Raw genomic sequence first — 22,208 nt, 5'->3', positions numbered from 1 at the left:
ACTGATGGCAGCCCATTCTTGCATAATTCTTGCCTTACAAAATACTTTTAAACTGGAAGAACTTGTCCCGATTGGTATTTTTAAATCACTGATGAATGATCTTGAGACTGATTCCCTGACCTGTCAATGTTTTTAATTTGCTGTTTTTGATTTTGTTAAACTCTTGTGAATTCTGTTTTTTTTACTAGATTACTTGTAGTTTTTCATGTTGTTTGTCTGTCATTTTTGTAATGACTTGGTGCTGCCTATCTTGGCCAGGACACTCTTGAAAAAGAGATTGTCACGACTTCCGCCGAAGTCGGTCCCTCTCCTAGTTCGGGCGGTGTTCGGCGGTCGACGTCTCCGGCCTTCTAGCCATCCCCTATTCACTTTTAATTTTCCATTTGTTTTGTCCTTGTGATTGTTTGTTTGTAACACGGTCCGTTATTGTGGGCTCGATTTTATTGTGTTGTATTTGTGAATATTTGAGTAAATTACGTTTATTACTCATATCTGCTGTCCTGCGCCTGACTCCTCTACACCAGCTACACACAGACACTATTACAGAATCACTCACCAACAACCATGGGGGAACAGAGGGTTAAATAATGAACAAGTAATTGGGGGATTGAAGCCAGGTGTGTAAGACAAGGACAAAACAAATGGAAAACGAAAAGTGGATCGGCGATGGCTAGAAGGCCGGTGACGTCGACCGCCGAACGCCGCCCGAACAAGGAGAGGGACCGACTTCGACAGAAGTCTTGACAGATATTTTCAATCTCAATGAGCCCTTCCTGGTTAAATAAAGGTTTAATGATAATAAAAATAATAATAATCAATGCTTGGAGTTTGTCAGATTTTGTGGGTTTTTGTTTGTCCACCCACCTCTTGAGGATTGGCCACAAGTTCTCAATGAGATTAAGGTCTGGGGAGTTTCCTGGCCATGGACCTAAAATATTGATGTTTTGTTCCCCGAGCCACTTAGTTATCACTTTTGCCTTATGGCAAGGTACTCCATCATGCTGGAAAAGGCATTGTTCGTCACCAAGTTGTTCCTGGATGGTTGGGAGAAGTTGCTCTCGGAGGATGTGTTGGTACCATTCTTTATTCATGGCTGTGTTCTTAGGCAAAATTCTGAGTGAGCCCACTCCCTTGGCTGAGAAGCAACCCCACACATGAATGGTCTCAGGATGCTTTACTGTTGGCATGATACAGGACTGATGGTAGCGCTCACCTTGTCTTCTCCGGACAAGCTTTTTTCCAGATGCCCTAAACAATCGGAATGGAGATTCATCAGAGAAAATGACTTTACCCCAATCCTCAGCAGTCCAATCCCTGTATCTTTTGCAGAATATCAGTCTGTCCCTGATGTTTTTCCAGGAGAGAAGTGGCTTCTTTGCTGCCCTTCTTGTCACCAGGCTATCCTCCAAAGTCTTCACCTCACTGTGCGTGCAGATGCACTCACACCTGCCTGCTGTCATTCCTGAGCAAGCTCTGTACTGGTGTTGCCCCGATCCCGCAGCTGAATCAACTTTAGGAGATGGTCCTGGCGCTTGCTGGACTTTCTTGGGCGCCCTGAAGCCATCTTCACAACAATTGAACCGCTCTCCTTGAAGTTCTTGATTATCCGATAAATGGTTGATTTAGGTGCAATCTTACTGGCAGCAATATCCTTGCCTGTGAAGCCCTTTTTGTGCAAAGCAATGATGACGGCACCTGTTTTCTCAAAGAACAATGATTCCAAGCACCACCCTCCTTTTGAAGCTTCCAGTCTGTTATTCGAACGCAATCAGCATGACAGCGTGATCTCCAGCCTTGTCCTCGTCAACACTCACACCTGTGTTAACGAGAGAATCACTGACATGATGTCAGCTGGTCCTTTTGTGGCAGGGCTGAAATGCAGTGGAATATTTTTTGGGGGGGTTTCAGTTCATTTGCATGGCAAAGAGGGACTTTGCAATCAATTGCAATTCATTTGATCACTCTTCATAACATTCTGGAGTATATGCAAATTGCCATCATACAAACTGAGGCAGCAGATTTTGTGAAAATTAATATTTGTGTCATTCTCAAAACTTGTCAAAACTTGCCACGACTGCACACTCTTAAAAGAAAGTGCCATCTAGAACCTAAAAGGGTTCTACCTGGAACCAAAAATGGTTCTACTTGGAACCAAAAAGGATTATCCTATGCCATGGGGACAGTCGAAGAACCCTTTTGGAGACCTTTTTTCTAAGAGTGTACTTAAAACATTACGAGTTTTAGTGCACCAATATAGCTTTTTTTGACTTCACGTCTTTGTGATCTTCATCGTTTTGGCATTAGATTAGGAAATAATGATATTGTTGTGATAGAAGGAGAACAGCTAGCCAGAACAAGTATAGGCCTACTTTCCCTTGGAGTGCCTTGAATAAACAATCAATATCAATTTACACTATTTATACAAAAGTATGTGGACACCCCTATAAATTAGTGGATTCGGCTATTTCAGCCACACCCGTTGCTGACAGTTGTATAAAATCTAGCACACAGCCATGCAATCTCCATAAACAAACATTGTCAGTAGAATGGCCTTACTGAAGATCTCAGTGACTTTCAACGTGGCACCTTCATAGGATTCCACCTTTCCAACAAAATTCTGCCCTGCTAGAGCTGCCCCGGTCAACTGTAAGTGCTGTTATTGTGAAGTGGAAAGGTCTAGGAGCAACAACGGCTCAGACGCGAAGTGGTAGGCCACACAAGCTCACAGAATGGGACCGTCGAGTGCTGAAGCACAGAGCGTATAAAAATTGTCTGTCCTCAGTTGCAACACTCACTACCGAGTTCCAAACTGCCTCTGGAAGCAATGTTAGCACAATTACTGTTTGTCAGGAGCGTCATGAAATGGGTTTCCATGGCTGAGCAGCCGCACACAAGCCTAAGATCACCATGCGCAATACCAAGCGTCGGGTGGAATGGTGTAAAGCTCGCCACCATTGGACTCTCGAGCAGTGGAAACGCGTTCTCTGGAGGGATGCTTCAACATCTGGCAGTCCGACGGACGAATCTGGGTTTGGCAGATTCCAGGAAAACTACCTGCCCCAATGCATAGTGCCAACTGTAAAGTTTGGCAGAGAAGGAAAAATATCCTGGGGCTGTTATTCATGGTTTGGGATAGGGCCCTTAGTTCCAGTGAAGGGAAATCTTAACGCTACAGCATACAGTGACATTCTAGACGATTCTGTGCTCCCAACTTTGTGGCAACAGTTTGGGGAAGGCCCCTACCTGTTTCAGCATGCCAATGCCCTCTTGCATAAAGCGAAGTCCATACAGAAATGGTTTGTCGAGATCGGTGTGGAAGACCTGGCTTGCACAAAGGCCTGACTTCAACCCTATTGAACACCTTTGGGATCAATTGGAATACCGACTGCAAGCCAGGCCTAATCGCCAAACATTAGTGCCCGACCTCACTAATGCTCTTGTGGCTGAATGGAAGCAAGTCCCCGTAGCAATGTTCCAACATCTAGTGGAAAGCCTTCCCAGAAGAGTAGAGGCTGTTATAGCAGTAAAGGGGGTACCAACTCCAAATTAATGCCCATGATTTTGGAATGAGATGTTCGACAAGCAGGTGTCCACATACTTTTGGTCATGTCGTGTATCTCTTGCAAACGCAACAGGAATCAGGGACGTTTAGAGGGGTACGCAAATGAAAATGACAATAAAATGAACTAAACGGAAAACATATTCTCGGCCAAAATGCATATGGTAAGATATGCATTTCAAACTCTGCATTTTCAATTGAAGTTCCTTCCCAGGTGTGGACATTTCCTGTTATATTGTTAACTTTCTATCCCCCACCCCTTGTGTTATGCTAATGGTTTAGTCTCCATAACTGTCCTCCAGGAATACTGCATACTTACTATACTATTATTATCGGAAGTCAAGTCAGGAAAGTTACACAAATGAACATAGAGAAAATGTGGCAGAGCTACAGAAGAGAGCAGGTAAATTCAATATATATTTTTGATACAGCTTACTTATGAGAGAGATTTCTTCTAAAACAAAAAGGTTGCGGGTCCGTTTAAAAAAATACAATTGGTTAGTTATTATTAAATTCTGATGCTGAGTATATATATTTATGGTATATCTGTTGAGGTGAGTTTGTGTGTCATTTGACAGTTCATGACAGGAGCAGGCAGCAGCTGTGTAAACAATGGTTGTAGCCACCACCAGGATTGAGTGTGTCACCGATGGTATATCTGCACTGGAGCCGAGGACACATTTCAGCTGCTCTTCTTTGAGTCTCTGCTAGTAGCATCAAAATCATAATGGTATCAAAGCATTGGGTTCCTGTAAATCAGAAACAATTTCAATTTGGCAAAGATATAGTAGCCCACATCACAGTATTCAAAGTAGTATGCACAAAAATATGCAAATGAATACGTATTTGGACAATCCATGCTACAGAAGAAAGCCATTTTAGTATCTTTAAATGGGCTGGAATGACGCATTGTTTACTGAGCTGTGATGGATTTTTGCACTGCCCTGCAGGGGTGGGGCTATACGGCCTGTGAATATTATCATATAATAGGCTAAGCTTGTAAAGATATGTGGTGTTGTGAGGGTGGACATAGTAGAACAGAAAGAGAGGCCTGCCCTGCAGCATTGACTATGCGCCCCCCCCTGGACTTGAATATTAAACTCCTGGCTGATTTACATTTTGCATGCGTGTGATTCGAGCTGCACAGGGGCTGCCTGCCTGCGCTCACAGCTCATGTTTTAATCAGTGTGTTTCTCTCCACAGCTCATCTGTATCACGATAACCATTGTCTCACTCCTAGCATATTCTGGCTGGGTCTCCCAAGTGTCTATCTCGTTCTTATACTGTCAATAGTCACTCCCTCTTGTTTCTCTGATCATCCCACTCATCTCACTGTCTCTTACCTCATTTGGTCTGACTGATGATTTTCCTCTAAACCTTCTTTCTTTCCCGTAGGATTCACTCAGGAATGTGAGTTTAGTGCTGAGTTATTGGACCTGTGTCTCTGAACACATCTGACCTCCAGATGTGCCAGTAGTTACCTCTGACTCACACCATGGGATCAGCAGTCCTTTCAGGTGTGCTTTATTTGGTTCTAGGTTCAAAGGGCAGTAAATCCAGAACAGTAAGATAGGAGTGCTGTTGTATTTTACCAGCTCACCCGCTCCTCATCCCTCTCATGCCATGTTTCCCTTGATTATTTATGAACGTACCTTCATTATTTATGAACTTTCTAAACTGATTGTGGAAAGTAAAGATCTAGCTGCTCACACTGCCTTTCTGTGCTGTGTATTATTTGGTTTGTGTGGAAGAAAACATTCCTAGATGACGTGCCTTATGGCTCCAGGCATCAACTCACCACTTCCGTCCAAGAGGACACCCAACGGTTCCTGTTGGGAGTGGACACCCAACAGTTCCTGTCTGTCTCGCCATTTTTCCTATCAATCTCTGTCTTGCCCCTTTTCCCCATGTTTTTAGACTGTTGAATGGTACATTATTCATAATTTTGGTCGAAGTTTGGTACACCACCTCCCACTGGTCAATAACATGATGTCCTCTTCAGTGCAGATTAAGTTAAATGAAGAATAATCAATTGACTAGGACTGGAGTGGATTCATGTGATGGGTTGGGTCAGACTATCAGTGTCAATGGACAGTGAATCATTACTGTGTCAGTTGTTTGTTTAAGAGGCTCCTCTGTGTCTATCAATGTGAAGTCACACAAGGGGAATTTCACACTAGTACGTGCAAACAGGACCGTCTCAACTCCAGGACTGAACCCCATGTTAAATGTGTGAGGTATTTGAAGCATGCATCTCCCATATAGTATGACTGAGGTGGTAGATACATGTTATTTTTTTACGATGATAATATGGTGCCGTTCTCTGTACACATCTTAAAAATGGTCCAACCTTAGTCTTAGCCCTTGAGGCATTCTGTGTTGTTGATGGTGTTTTGCTTAGGAAAGAAGGATTTGGTTATTTAGTAGACTGCAAGGAGCTGCCTGTTCTTTATGACTAAGATTCTGGAGTGAGAGATGCTCTGCCACTGAATAGTATCACTATTTTTTGTTCTCTATGCAGCGTAAGGGAATAAGGCCTGATTTGGAACAAGCTTGCATGGAATTCTGAATAATACCACAAAGAAAAATGACAGGCTACCCCTGACTTCTTTAGACTGAGATGAGCAACCTCCTGCTTTGGCCATTGCTGGCAGGCTTTAAAGTCCAGGCAGTAGATTACGGACCTTATCTGATGTTTATTTAGTTGGTGCTGTATATGAACTAATATATATCAGTGGCGGTCGGTGCCATTTAGAGGATTACATTTTTTTTATTACAACATATTGGATAACTGTCATTCATATTCCATTCACCCAGCTCAATGTAACATCGATAGGTTTAGGCTACCAGATGATGCTAGAATGTTCCCTGTACACATCATGAGGTTGTGACAACCTAGCCTATGAATAAAAGTTGACAACGTACAGTTGAAGTCTGAAGTTTACATACACCTTAGTCAAATAAGCTGAGTTTAAATGTTTCACAATTCCTGACATTTAATCCTAGTAAAAATTGCCTGACTTAGGTCAGTTAGGATCACCACTTTATTTTAAGAATGTGAAATGTCAGAATAACAGTAGAGAGAATGATTTATTTCAGCTTTTATTTCATTCATCACATTCCCAGTGGGTCAGAAGTTTATATACAATCAATTAGTATTTGGTAGCATTGCCTTTAAATTGTTTAACTTGGGTCAAACGTTCCGGGTAGCCTTCCACAAGCTTCCCACAATGAGTTGGGTGAATTTTGGCCCATTCCTCTTGACAGAGATTGTGTAACTGAGTCAGTTTCTATGGGATTGAGGTCAGGGCTTTATGATGGCCACTGCAATACCTTGACTTTATTGTCCTGAAGCCATTTTGCCACAACTTGGGAAGTATGCTTGGGGTCATTGTCCATTTGGAAGACCCATTTGCGACTAAGCTTTAACTTCCTGACTGATGTCTTGAGATGTTGCTTCAATATACCCACATAATTTTCCTACCTCATGATGTCATCTATTTTGTGAAATGCACCAGTCCCTCCTGCAGCAAAGCACCCCCACAACATGATGCTGCCATCCCCGTGCTTCACGGTTGGGATGGTGTTCTTCGGCTTGCAAGCCTCCCCCTTTTTTCTCCAAAAATAACGATGGTCATTATGACCAAACAGTTCTATTTTTGTTTCATCAGACATTTCTCTAAAAAGTACAATCTTTTATCCCCATGTGCATTTGCAAACCGTAGTCTGGCTTTTTTATGGTAGTTTTGGAGCAGTGGCTTCTTCCTTGCTGAGCGGCCTTTCAGGTTATGTCGATATAGGACTCATTTTACTGTGGATATAGATACTTTTGTACCTGTTTCCTTCAGCATCTTCACAAGGTCCTTTGCTGTTGTTCTGTGATTGATTTGCACTTTCCGCACCAAAGTACGTTCATCTCTAGGAGACAGAACGCGTCTCCTTCCTGAGCGGTATGACTGCTGCATGGTCCCATGGTGTTTATACTTGCGTACTATTGTTTGTACAGATGAACGTGGTACCTTCAGGCATTTGTAAATTGCTCCCAAGGATGAACCAGACTTGTGGAGGTCTACAATTTTTTTTCTGAGGTCTTGGCTGATTTATTTGGATTTTCCCATGATGTCAAGCAAAGAGGCACTGAGTTTGAAAATAGGCCAGGAAATACATCCACAGGTACACCTCCAATTGACTCAAATTATGTCAATTAGCCTATCAGAAGCTTCTAAAGCCATAATATAATTTTCTGGAATTTTCCAAGATGTTTAAAGGCACAGTCAACTTAGTGTAAACTTCTGACCCACTGGAATTGTGATACAGTGCATTATAAATGAAATAAGCTGTATGTAAACAATTGTTGGAAAAATTACTTGCGTCATGCACAAAGTAGATGTCTTGACCGACTTGCCAAATCTATAGTTTGTTAACAAGAAATGTGTGAAGTGGTTGAAAAATTACTTTTAATGACTCCAACCTAAGTGTATGTAAATTTACGACTTCAACTGTAGGTGCACAGGTCGAGAGAATTTTGATTAACCAAGGTGACAGACAGTGCCACATTCACACTCTTGCCTGCATCTAGTTGATCTAGGGTGTAATCACTAGTCCAACAGTTGTACACGAGAGTTTCTATTGGAGAAATTCAAGTATTTTTATCCCCGTTTGCTTCTGTTTAAGAAACGGTTTTCAACAGAATCGGCGGAATGAACACACCCTTGATCACAAGCAAACACAGTTCACTTTCATAGTAGACACATACAAGTAGCTCGTTGTATATATCGTTCCTTCTCGCATCGATTTACTCGCTGTCCTCCTCTCACCTTTTCTCTTCGCTTGTGGACTTCAGTGCACAACACATCAGCTGTCTGTGACCAGGTGAAACAACTTTTCCAAGCCAAACCTTCATATCATGACCACTAACCGCTACACAGCCTACATCATTGTCACGTCATAGTCAACATAGCTACTAGAACTAACGCGTTAGTAAACCCGTTACCATCATGCAGTACTGTGTACAGTCAGCAGCAAGCAGTTAAGCAGTTACACCGGCGGGCCCCAGTGGCAATAAATTAATAAAACCAAAAGCTTACATTGACTTGGAAGAGTTCCAGTGTTGGACAGCCATAGTCAGCTACAGCTAACTAACATGTCATCCCTCTCTGTTTGAGCCAGGTGTTTGTGTAGGCTAAACTAGCTAGCTAAGTAAGTGAAAGTTAAAAAAAATATATACTACGAAATATAGCAAGCTCTCTCTCTCTTGTTTCTCCTTAATTTGTTCAAAACTGTTCAACTATTGTCTTTCTCTTTGAGTCAACTACTCACCACATGTTATGTACTGCAGTGCTAGCTAGCTGTAGCGTATGCTTTCAGTACTAGATTAATTATCTGATCCTTTGATTAGGTGGACAACATGTCAGTTCATCTAAAAAGGAGAACTTTATTGTTTTACTATTTTTATTTTTCACTGAGGAGGATGGTCTCCACTCATATATATATATATATATACAGAACAAAAATATAAATGCAACATGCAAAAATGTCAATGATTTTCCTGAGTTACAGTTCATACAAGGAAATCAATCAATTGAAAGAAATAAATTAGACCCAAATCTATGGATTTCACATGATTGGGCAGGGGCACAGCCATGGGTGGGCTTGGGAAGGTATAGGCCCACCCACTTGGGGAGACAGTTTTTCCACACAAAAGGGATTTATTACAGACAGAAATACTCCTCAGTTTCATCAGCTGTTCGGGTGGCTGGTCTCAGATTATCCCGCAGGGGAAGAAGCCGGATGTGGAGGTCTTGGGCTGGCGTGGTTACACGTGGTCTGCGGTTGTGAGGCCGGTTGGACGTACTGACAAATTCTCTAAAACTGCTTTGGAAGCAGATTACGGTAGAAAAATGAACATTAAATTCTATGGCATCAGCTCTAGTGGACATTCCTGCAATCCACATGCCAATTGCATGATCCCTCAAAACTTGAGACATCTGTGGCATTGTGTTGTGTGACAAAATTGCACATTTTAGAGTGGCATTTTATTTTTACCTTTATTTAACCAGGTAGGCCAGTTGAGAACAAGTTCTCGTTTACAACTGCGACCTGGCCAAGATAAAGCAAAGCAGTGTGAGACAAACAGCACAGAGTTACATATGGGATAAACAAACGTACAGTCAATAACACAATAGAAAAGTCTATATACCGTGTGTGCAAAGGTAGTAAGATTAGGGAGGTAAGGCAATAAATAGGCCATAGTGGCGAAATAATTACAATTTAACAATCAACACTGGAGTGGTAGATGTGCAGAAGATGAATGTGCAAGTAGAGATACTGGGGTGCAAAGGAGCAAAAAATAAATAACAATATGGGAATGAGGTAGTTGGGTGGGCTATGTACAGGTGCAATGATCGGTAAGTTGCTCAGACAGCTGAAGCTTAAAGTTAGTGAGGGAGATATAAGACTCCAGCTTCAGTGATTTTTGCAATTTGTTCCAGTCATTGGCAACAGAGAACTGGAAGGAAAGGCGGCCAAAGGAGGAGTTGGCTTTGGGAATGACCAGTGAAATATACCTGTTGGAGCGCGTGCTACGGGTGGGTGCTGCTATGGTGACCAGTGGGCTGAGATAAGGCGGGGCTTTACCAAGCAAAGACTTATAGATGACCTGGATCCAGTGGGTTTGGCGACGAATATGAAATGAGGGCCAGCCAACGAGAGCATACAGGTCTCAGTGGTGGGTAGTATATGTGGCTTTGGTGACAAAATGGATGGCACTGTGATAGACTACATCCAATTTGCTGGGTAGAGTGTTGGAGGCTATTTTGTAAATGACATCGCCGAAGTCAAGGATCGTCAGGATAGTCAGTTTTACGAGGGTATGTTTGGCAGCATGAGTGAAGGATGCTTTGTTGCGAAATAGGAAGCCGATTCTAGATTTCATTTTGTATTGGAGATGCTTAGTGTGAGTCTGGAAGGAGAGTTTACAGTCTAACCAGACACCTAGGTATTTGTAGTTGTCCACATATTCTAAGTCAGAACCGTCCAGAGTAGTGATGCTAGACGGGCGGGCGGGTGCGGGCAGCGATCGGTTGAAGAGCATGCATTTAGTTTTACTGACATTTAAGAGCAGTTGGAGCCCATGGAAGGAGTGTTGTATGGCATTGAAGCTCATCTGGAGGGTTGTTAACACAGTGTCCAAAGAAGAGCCAGATGTATATAGAATTATTGTCCCCAGCACAAGGTGCACCTGTGTAATGACCATGCTCTTTATTTAACTTCTTGATATGCCACCCTTGTCAGGTGGATGGATTATCTTGGCAAGGAAGAAATGCTCACTAACTGGGATGTAACCAAATTTGTGGACAGAATGAGAGAATTGAACTTTTTGTGTTTTTGATCTGGGATCTACATGTTGAGTTTATATTTTGTTCAGTATACATGGGTTCTAACTTGAAAATTATTTGTTAGTTTACAAATTGTACAATTTATGCACCCCGCATATAAAAACCATGTAGACTGCCGGGAAAACCCCGAACGCAAGATTTTAATTTCTATGACTCAAACGGTGGAGGAACATGTTGCCTGTACATGGTAAACTGGTGCGCACCAAGTGGAACGTCATTTTTTTTGTATGTAAAATGGCTCTGAGGTATATCAACAATATTCACAACATATTGATACAATAACAATCTTTATATAATAAAAATATAATTTCAATAATTAAATGTGTAAAAACATATTTGAGTGAACATTAGAAAGCCAGCTGCAGATGAAACAGAACGTGAATTCTCCTCCGTCTCTCTAAGGGTTTAGCTTGCAGCTATCACTGTTTAACTGGCTAGGTTTAAGGATATTTACTAGCAAATACCAGTGATAAACTTAGCTATGTTATCGACATATGGTAGTACACAAACAAAATCTAGCTCACTTATTTTGTCAGCTAGAAAGACAAAAAGTCATCCAGAAATGGAGTAAGAGGATAGCAAGCTAAAAGTAATCTGCTGCCTCTTCAACAAGAAACAACTGTGACTACATTGATCCTAAGATCCAAAAATAAACTTTCCCATGGACCAAAATCCATCCCTCAAAAGAAAACATGGCTCCGGGGCTTATCTGAAGTGACACCCGATCCGCGGTCCGAGCCATGGCCAAAGCATAGCATTTCAGTTTAGCCCGCACTCAGCAGGCCGTATAGAAAACTCCCCCAGAGCCACAGAGTGACGAATTACCGCAACACAGCAGACCCCCAAAAGACCTTAAACGACTCTTTCCCATAGTACAAGCCTATCTATGACAGCATCAGCAGTTAGATGGCAGACATTTACATGTGCGTAGTTTTATCAGTGTTTAGATAAAATATGTCAGCTAAATGCGGTAGCTCTATGGCTAGCTAACGTTAGCATAGAGGTAGCATGCTAGCTTGCTCTTTCAATTACCTGGTTCACTTCCATGCCAGTGATCATACTTGCGGTCTCTGCTGGTGTTGCTAGCTGTCTGAGATGCTTAAGAAGCAACATTAATGGTAGGTGTAGCATCCACTTTGAGAAGCACATTTTTGCTGAAGCCCTCCTTCCATTGTTGATTGCCATGGAAGTTCTCGGATGAAATGTGCCCGCAGATTGACGAGTAGACGCCCAATTCGCCCGCCTAACATTCACAAATTTATCCCACTTTTTAGAAGTTTTTCATTCACCGAGTGATGCTGACTGCAGAGCGTTGTGGGATTGTTTCTGAAGTTTGATTTAGAGAACCTCAAACCCACCTTCTGGAACAACATTACAATATTATAACAATTCATTTAAGAGTTTGTCATTTGAGAACGTTTTATTGGGGTGCTCTAAATTACTATTATATGTGTTTCTGGCATTGAAAAATAGGTGCTAGATGCCTTTAAAGGTTCTGTTGAGATGTCAGCTAAATATCTTGAAGCAATGTTTCCAAAATGATGAATCAGGACCCACTTGTGGGATGTGTTCCTGGGTTTCTGACTAGAAATGTTCTTTTTGATTTATTGGGTGAGTCACAAGAAAATCCTGAAGGTTCAGCTCACAACACAAACAAGTTTGGGAGCCACTGTTTTAGAGAACGTGTGGAGAATGCTGTCACTTGAAAAACTGTTGGGTGTAAGTTGTCTTCACTGAATGTGTGCAACTGTGCATAAACAGCAGGTTGTGTCTTACTTTCAGTGCAAAGTTATTGCTGTTACTTTTGGTTCATTATTTTATATTGTGTTGGTTATCTTTGGAAATTGACACATGAAACACAGTTTAGGTTTCTCTCCATCTGTTCTTCTCCATACGTTATTAATTCTGTTTCACTCTCACTCCTCTTCAAAGACATGCTTGTTAGAGCTAAGAGATACATTTTATGCAGGCAGGCCTACGATTCCAGCACAGCAGTGCTAAAACAGTTGTTTACCATGCCCTCGTGTACAATTGCTTTAATATTATTTATTATGTTGGCACAGTCTACACTATCATGTTAAATACTTAAGTTATTTAATTTTTGAATCACTCTATTAAGCACACTTTTGAATGAACCTGTTAACATGAAGCCATCCTATGCCACCAAGCATACATTTTATATAATGCAAATACAATGGGCATAGACAGGCTAGGCCTGATAGTCTATCATTTAAACAACACACACGGTTCTTATTCTATATTAACTGTAGGCCTATTCGTTTTCAGTCACATTACCAAAAATTGAAACTCTCTGCCTCTCTGTTACAGGATTTAGCATTAGACACCTGAAAAGAGTCACAGAGGCTCCCCCCACTGGCGGTGGCTGGGATCACTTTACTGTTTTTTACTAGTGGAAGACACACATTCTTACTGGTTTAACAAAAATAGATGGCTAACCAAACTACTGGAGAACACATGCTTGAAGTTGCTAGGTAAGATGAATGTATTTAAACCAACCTGTGCTCTAGGCCTACATTATTTGTCCCATTTCTATTAGGTAATCACAGTGCTCTCTCTCAACAGGTGAGGTTTTGATTGGCTGAGGTTTGAGAAGCAAGACCTCACAAATCAGACCACATGGAGGTCAAAGGGCGCCTCATCACATCCATGGGTGTGGGGGCTCCAGGTGAGTTTTACACCTCCACAAAGAGATTTGGGGGTACTTACTAATCTCTTGTGGACAGACGCATGTAACATAAGATGGTATCGTAGCATCTGTCAACAGCCTGTGGGATGTAACGACTAACAACAAACTTTGTTCCGGTGCACAGATTTTTCCGTCACTGATCATTCGGACAAATCCCAATTTCGCAGGTGTTCACATCTTTCGGGGAGGGGACAATTTGGTCCACAGACTTGCCGGAACTTGCAGAGACAGGGGGGTGGAACTACGTTCTGCTTCCGCTCCTCGTTCTAGTATCTTTTCTAACACATCTCCCCCCAGAATTTAATTGATAATCTGATGCAATTACACAATATTTTAAGTACTCAGTAATACTGTAATTACCTAGTAACACCATTGTTGCTACAAAGTAATTGTTTAAATGGTTGTTGTCTTAGCTGCATGTGTTGATGTGTGTGTTGGTGTGCAGATCAGGACAGCAAGCTGCAAGCTGAACGCATCTCCGCACTGCAGGAGAGAAAGCAACTCCTGGAGGACCTCCTCAGCAGCCGAGTGGGAGAGCTGAGACAAGTGTGTCTGCTGGAGGCGGTCAGTTCCTCTCTCCTACCTTTTAACCATTGTAGGTCTCAAGGCAAGTTAGAGGGAATGGCTCCAATCACCCAAGCCATGATATAGAGACGTGTGCTTTATCAGATTATTGAAAAGCATAAACCAACTTTGGGTTTGTTTTCTGTATCTGACTCAGTACGGAGCAGCTCTAAAGCCCTGTAAACCTCAACCACCTGAAATTGTAAATCAGGCTCACTGAGTTTGGCTACAGATGAAAGAACAACATTTGGCAACTTTTGTTACATAGCGAAGTTTAAAGCTTTCCCCTTCCAGAGCTGCATGAGTCAAGAATATGTAGCAACAGCATATCAATGTTAGCCTGATTTCTCCAGAGGCAGAGCCAGACATACCAGGCAGCAGCTCCAGCTTTTCACTCACAGCTGTTTCACACATCCCCCTGCTTTTGGTTTGAAATTGAACACAGATGTGTATCAGCTTCTCTCTAGAATAAGATTATTAATGCATGGAAACGCTCTCTATATACAGTACTTTTGATTTGGTGGTCGGATGTACCACCATTCAAATGATACTATTCTTGACCAACATAGTTTAATCTTCATTGGACTATTATCACATTAGTTCTAGCACATGTATTCCAGCGCAACAATCAACTATTTTAAGATACAAAGAACAGAGACTGTAACAGTATATGTATCAGTGTTTATTACATTTGTTTCTATTGCTCAATTATATAACTATATTATATAACAGACAGTATGACATTTGACTTGGCATTGGCTACATGAAAACAGTGTTCGCTTTTTAATCTAACTAGGCTAATTCTGTGGCATGTATTTTGTCTGCAGGAGCTGACCGGGAAGGTCCCACATGCTTTCCCCCTGGAGACAGGAGAGAGAGCTCCCGTTGTACAGCGCAGGGCTGGCCTACCACATAACAACACCAAGGGAGAGGTCAGAGGACTTTCTCAAATACTATGACACTGGTCACAGAGGTCCTGTATGTCTGTTAATACTGGTTATCAACACATAACTGACTAAGTTATTGCTTTGTGCAGGATGAGACAGGTCAGCGAAGGCAGATGAAAACTATCTTCAGTGGTGCTCTATACAGGCACTCAGAGTCAGACAGGAATGTCCCAAACAGCAAGAGAACCGTTCACCGGGGATGCCACACAGGTAAGGCAGTGCTGTGTACAGCTGAGTTCAAAGACGTGTTAACAGCTATACATACATATCTTGATCAATGTTTCCATGATATCTATCTAGGCCAAACAACTGGGTACTGGGTAGCCCTTTCCTGCAGTCAAATTACCTAGTGGCTTCATTGGTGGAATGTTATTCATATTTTTCATAATTTGATAATTAATAAAATAAATACAAATTACTGCCGGAAATCCGGTGTTTCTATGTCAAACGGTTTTGTTATATTTCAATCTTCTGTGATGTACTGTATATAAAGTGTAATATTGGGATGCAAACTCAAAATGTAATACATTTCAACTCTATATCGAACATGGTACAGGTGTCTTCTTGTTTTGAAGCCTATAACCATGTGTGTCAGGTGTATTTGTTTAAGACTACCAAGAAACTCTCTATGTGACCCTGATTTAGCCCACTGCAGGGAAAGGTTAACCTCATAGAAGATCACTTTGATATGAGCCTGTTTCCTTTCCTGTCCCCTCCAATGATGTGATGGTATGTGTATTTGGTCTCTACTCCCTGTGATATAAAAGAGGTTGTATTTGTTTTTCTTGCAGAGGACACGGTGATGTCAGAGAGCACTAGCTCCATGTCAGATTCAACATCCCATGACAATGGTGAGTCAGCCAGAGCTGCAAAAACAATCATAACAACCGAATCTGTTAATGCTAGTGGGTAAAAATCATTGAGCAGTTATCTTTGTCTGTTTCGCCCAAACACTGAAGTCTTGCAAAATATTATCCAAACGTCTAGACAGAGTTTGTTTTCATTGCGTTATTCGGTGAGGCTACAGAAAAAGAGAGATTGGATGATTGGTACTGTGCATATTCACAGTTTATAATCAGTTACTAGATGACAGATCACATTTCAGTACCTATCGTAAATATGAGAAGAGTGAAGAAATACATTTGTCTTCCTTAAATTCAGAATTATACGGCTGCTGTCTGATTATGTTCATGAAAGTGAATGTTCTGTTTACTGTATTTGTGTGTCGATTGTGAGTTAGAGTGACTCAAGTTGACCCATCTTCTCCCTCCCTTAGAGGAGTCCTCTCCCAGTGTGGCAGCAGACCACCGCTCCATGTCCCAGCCCCGTCTGTCCCTGGGCAGCCCAGACCACCAGGTCTGTAGGAAACTGTCCCCAGTGGAGATATACTATGAAATGAGGACGCGCCGTAACTCTGTGACCAGCTCCATCAGGTATTGTCAGTGTGTGTGTGTGTGTGTACACGTGTAACGCACTCCTTCTTCTTGTGTCTAATGCTATGAACTCATGTTCTTTTTCCTAGCCCAAGTCATTCTCTACCAAGGAGTACATCTAATGTTGAAGGCAGAAGTGTTCCTGCTACCCCCCTCATCGCCCGGACTGCCCCAATCAGTGTTCATGTCAGGTAATATTCCTCCTCTGGTCCAGTGCTTCTGCTTAATGCAGCACATCCATTGCTACCCACCCACTATGATGACAGAGAGGCTGACAGAGTAACAGATGAGTGTAGCAGGTAATTAGACTACAGAACATGCCAGCCATGGTAAACATTGCATCAACATTTGCATCAACATTTTATCATCAAAGCTCACAAGATGATTTATTTTGTGAGAAGTCAGATGCTTAGTGCCATAGATACTTATATCATGCTCCCTTTGAGATCACACATTCAATCAATGGAATATGAAATGTAAAGATACTGTGTTTACATTAGGACTAACCTATTACAATAAGCTCGTTGCTCTCTTTCTCTCCTTCAGATCGGATGGCTCTGGTGGGATTGCACTAAAGCAGTGGTCTGGCAGCCTGGATGTACCTCATATGGTGCCCTTAACCCAGGAAGGCTCCTCCTCGGAGCGCAGAGGCTGCCCGTACAGCTCCCGTGCCCGGCGGAGCAATAGTTCTGAGGCCTTGCTTGACCGCTCCAGTCTCCCCGAGGACCCAGGCCCCAGGAACGGGATGCCCCCCAAAGGAGGGCCTTACAAAAGCTCTGAGACCCTCACTGATGGCAAGCTGAGGCACATACACCTGAGCAGTCCTGAGAGGCACTTGGACGGCTCTGTGGAGCAGGGCAACATGCGGCTGTCCATGGGTGGGAGAGGAGAAGCAGGGGGAGGGGGTTACAACGAGCTCCTAATGGATTACATCTGGGGGAAGCAACAGAGGATTCAAGTGCAACACCAGCTGTACCAATCAACAGGTAGAATCTGGCAGGACATTTCCTCTCCTCGATCGTCCACTGCTGCAGTGCCTCCTCAAGCCAACGGCTTCTCCCTATCCCAGGTGCATCTACCCAGTGCTGCACCACCCTACAGCCCCATGGTGATCCGTGGCTCCCAGGCTGAGCCTCACAGAGTCAAAGTCACGCGGACCAAGTCCTGTGGACCCTTCATCCCCCTGCAGCATGACACCATCCTGCTCTCTGCCTATGAGTCTCCCCACCCTGCCCCAAGCTCCACTACCTCCTCCATTCCCAACCTGCACCCCTACCAGACTGAGCTGTCCGGACCCTCATTCAATCACAGGCCTCCCCAGTTCTCTCGCCCAACCCCTGAGGACTCAACGAGGAGTCTACATAAAGCCCTGGCGCTGGAGGGTCTCAGAGACTGGTACCTGAGGAACGCCCTCGGCTACCCTACTACCACGTCAAAGGGGCATGATGCAGGGGTCTCCCGCCTCTCACACCCTCACCCTTTGGTGCACCAGGCTCAGTCTATACAAGGTGATCCACTCCATAGGTCCCAGATGTCTCAGTCAGCCAGCTTCCATGGCCACCCACTGCATGGAAGGTGAGTATTTCTGTACTTTGTAATGATTGTTGGTAACATTCACACAGGTGCAGATTACGGTACTTTTGAGTGCTGTGATGATTTTTGCCCTCTCTATGGCAGGTCAATGGAGTTCTCACTCTATCAAGAGCCCGTTCATCCTCAGATGCAAGACATGACTCCGAAGGAGCCCAGCGCTGACCCTGGCACGTTGGTCTAATGTAGCTGAATCAGTTTTTAAACACATACTTGCACACACTCACACGCACACGCACGCACACGCACACACACACACACACACACACACACACACACACACACACACACACACACACACACACACACACACACACACACACACACACACACAGATCCAAACAATGTAAAAGGAGCTGATATAAGGTGACCTCACAAGCTAAAAAAAACACATTACAACCCAGCAGAAAAAGACTGTAAAGCCGTTCTGAATGCCCTGTTATTCTGTAGCTACCGTATACTGTATTGTATTCTATCGTTGGTCAGACCCAAGCCACATGTAACAAACATCCTCCTTGTTTAACCTAACAAATCTCCCAAGATATAATTTTTTACAGAATATAGTATATGTATTCTAAATTACTATTTTGTATCTTATGAGATATAAAGAATAGATATAGAAGAGTTCATTTATTGCTCATTAGTCTTGTGATTTACAAAAATATGTAATGAACTCAATTGATCTAAAAAGTATTTAGACACCAGTGAATGTGTAAATGTACATGTTTGTAAAGATGAATATATTACATCTGTCTTATCTTTTAATCTGTCCATCCAACATGCATTGGCTTGCTATTTCTCATTTTTGTTAAATGAATGGGGACTTACATTGCAATATCGTAGACTGAGGAACAGGAGCTGTGGCTCTGTGTTTAAAACAGAACCCTACCTTTAGTAAAAACATGAGTTATTTCTAATAATCTGCAATGCTAACACAAATCCTTTCAAAGCTAAGTCTTCAATCAACAAATGAAAGTAATGCCTGTTGTTGCCAAATTGAGTTGTTTCATGCAATCAAATTTTTCTGCATTTTCTGAGTCCAGCTGCTGAAATGTCATAATAGTAACGTTCAGATAAACACCTGAGGGCTTTTAGTGGTCTAGGACAGTCGTTTAATGAACTTTCTAGTCATTTCCATTCATTCAGTTGCGTAACATGTTTTCCTTCAGAGCACTTTATGAATGTCAAAAGCCTTAACCCCTCAAAAGCAAGTAGAACAGTGGGATGGGACATTTCCCCCAAGAGAGAACACTTGAAAACCAGAAAATGGTTGACAGGGTATCAAGTTTGAGCAAATAAGAAAATGTTTGTGGCCCAATTGGACATTCAAGATCAACAAAACCACATATTTGGATCTGTATGTATCATGATAATAAGAAAGATTTGACAATAAATTCCTTTTAAAGGGGTCTAACAAGAACAGGGCTAGGGATGGCACTGCTGAATGATGGCATGAGCAGGCCTTATGTCAGAACTGTGCTAGTAGGAGATTCCATTTCCAATGTATCATGTTGTCATACGCTACTCCTAGTGTTGGCACAATGTTATCATAATTATAAAAAATATTTTAAGTCATTAATGCCACCACAATTCAAGAAGGACCCTTTTATAAGCTTCCCATGATACGCTACGTGACCAAAACTATGTGGACACCTGCTAGTCGAACGTCTCATTCCAAAATCATGGGCATTAATATATTAATAGATTTTGGAACATTGCTACTGGGACTTTCTCCCGGTCAGCCACAAGTGCATTAGTGAGGTCGGGCACTGATGTTGGGCAATTAGACCTGGCTCGCAGTCGGCGTTCCAATTCATCCAAAAGGTGATCGATGGGGTTGAGGTCAGGCCTCTGTGCATACCAGTGAAGTTCTTCCATTCCAATCTCGACAAACCACTTCTGTATGGACCTCGCTTTGTGCACGAGGGCATTGGCATGTTGAAACAGGAAAGGGCCTTCCCCAAACTGTTGCCACAAAATTGGATGCACAGAATCGTCTAGAATGACATTGTATGCTGTAGCGGCCCAAACTGTTGCCACAAAATTGGATGCACAGAATCGTCTAGAATGCCATTGTATGCTGTAGCGTTAACTGGAACTAAGGGGCCTAGCCCAAACCGTGAAAAACAGCCCCAGACCATTATTCCTCCTCCACCAATTTTAGTTGGCACTATGCATTGGGGCAGGTAGCGTTCTCCTGGCATCCTCTAAAACCCAGATTTGTCTGTCGGACTGCCAGATGGTGAAGCGTGATTCATCACTCCAGAGAACGCGTTTCCACTGCTCCAGAGTCCAATGGTGGCGAGCTTTACATCGCCCTAGCCGAAGCTTGGCATTGCGCGTGGTGATCTTAGGCTTGTATGCGGCTGCTCAGCCATGGAAACCCATTTAATGAAGCTCCAGACTAACACTTATTGTGCTGACTTTGCTTCCAGAGGCAGTTTGGAACTCGGTAGTGAGTTTTGCAACCAAGAACAGACGATGTTTATGCGCTACGTGCTTTAGCACTCAGCGGTCCCGTTCTGTGAGCTTGTGTGGCCTACCACATCGCTGCTGAGCTGTTGTTGCTCCTAGACGTTTCCACTTCACAATAACAGCACTTACAGTTGACCGGGGCAGCTCTAGCAGGGCAGAAATTTGATTAACTGACTTGTTGGAAAGGTGGGATCCTATGACGGTGCCTCGTTAAAAGTCACTGAGCTCTTCATTAAGGCCATTCTACTGCCAATGTTTGTCAATGGAGATTGCATGACTGTGTGCTTGATTTTATACACCTGTCAGTAATAGTTGTGGCTGAAATAGCAGAATCCGCTAATTTGAAGGGGTGTCCACATACTTTTGTAATTATAATGTATGTGCTTGTCTGTTCTTGTGTATCATAGGTTCATGATTATACCATTATAAAAGTGCATAATTAACAAAAATTAATGGTAGGAAAGGAATACCTCTGGAATAATATTGAAAGTGTACGTGTATTTCTTTATTGATCAATACGATGCAAACTGTCATCTGAAAACAAAAAAGTATGTACGTAGCTAATAATGATCTTTCATTTTAACTGAGGATAATAGACTCATGAATGCCATGGCTTTTCATCTATTGGCATGTTTTACAGCTGAAAATATTCCTTTTCTCTCAAGTACCTTTAGTGGAATGTTATATGGTTTTAAGTGTTGCTGTTTTTCCATTCAATAGTTAGTGTGTGAAATTCTTCCAGCTAGTCTAAACCTGAAACTGATGACCAAACTGCTGTGCATTGGGGGTCGTAAATGTATTTTTCAGGTGATGTAACTTATGTCTGTAAAACACAAATTAATATACACTTAGCTCTAAGCAAATTTATCCAGAATATATATTGTATATTTATGAACTTATAATATTTTGTATCTTTTTGTGAAATACACTTCTGTCATAAAGCCCATACAATTCTCAGCACCAACAAGATAAGTGTGGTGTTAATTGACATTTACAAATGTATTCGTTTTCGATTTTTGGAGTAATGCCACAAATGAGTTCTATTGATTGACTGGACTGAGTTGAGACATATTTTTTTTCATCCCATTACGCTATGACCATATTTCAAAGGGGTGAGACATACTGTACATTTTCTGTGTGAGGAGGATGGGGTGCATTCATTGATCTTTTTTTAATAAAGTGTAATCATGGTTAATTAAACATGTTGAAATGGAATCATTCAAAAAGAAAACTACAGTATATTGATTTTCATGTATGTACAATGTAATGACTGTGAGTGATTTGCCTCAGTTAAATACAACATGTATCATCAGTTCATCCTTATTAGCCTAATTCTAATGGCTTTGCTTGAAGAATGACACAATTTGACAGAGTACTTTTTTCCAGAGGTGCAAAGTAACTAATTGCAAATACTCTTGTTACTAAAATTGAATAGCTTTTCTGAGTAATTTTACTTCTACTTGAGTAAAATGTTATAAAAGTAACAGTACTTGAATAGGATATTTCAGTACTCTTTCCACCCCTGGAGGGAGTTTG

At 42.2% G+C, this 22,208-nt stretch overlaps 1 protein-coding gene across 6 annotated transcripts in view; it reads left to right on the top strand.

The window, feature by feature from the left end:
• LOC129815034 (coiled-coil domain-containing protein 120-like) overlaps positions 1-21,872 on the top strand; it is a 28,928-nt gene extending 7,056 nt beyond the window's left edge. For 3 of the 6 annotated variants that reach the window (XM_055868325.1, XM_055868323.1, XM_055868324.1), the window contains 9 exons: positions 13,540-13,642; positions 14,109-14,227; positions 15,055-15,159; positions 15,264-15,384; positions 15,966-16,025; positions 16,451-16,607; positions 16,697-16,798; positions 17,154-18,182; positions 18,285-21,872. In XM_055868325.1, the coding sequence (XP_055724300.1) occupies positions 13,594-13,642; positions 14,109-14,227; positions 15,055-15,159; positions 15,264-15,384; positions 15,966-16,025; positions 16,451-16,607; positions 16,697-16,798; positions 17,154-18,182; positions 18,285-18,381 (1,839 nt within the window). In that variant the 5' untranslated portion in view covers positions 13,540-13,593 and the 3' untranslated portion in view covers positions 18,382-21,872. Of the gene's footprint in view, positions 1-724; positions 5,077-13,284; positions 13,449-13,539; positions 13,643-14,108; positions 14,228-15,054; positions 15,160-15,263; positions 15,385-15,965; positions 16,026-16,450; positions 16,608-16,696; positions 16,799-17,153; positions 18,183-18,284 lie in introns of those variants that run through there. The other 3 variants (XM_055868322.1, XM_055868319.1, XM_055868320.1) reach the window with 3 other exon arrangements.
• The last annotated feature ends 336 nt before the right edge of the window (positions 21,873-22,208 follow it).

Source organism: Salvelinus fontinalis, chromosome 18, assembly GCF_029448725.1.
Source record: "Salvelinus fontinalis isolate EN_2023a chromosome 18, ASM2944872v1, whole genome shotgun sequence".
NCBI classification, from domain to species: Eukaryota; Metazoa; Chordata; class Actinopteri; order Salmoniformes; family Salmonidae; genus Salvelinus; species Salvelinus fontinalis.
Note: the sequence above shows the minus strand (reverse complement) of the source record. Positions and strands in the feature narration are given on the sequence as shown.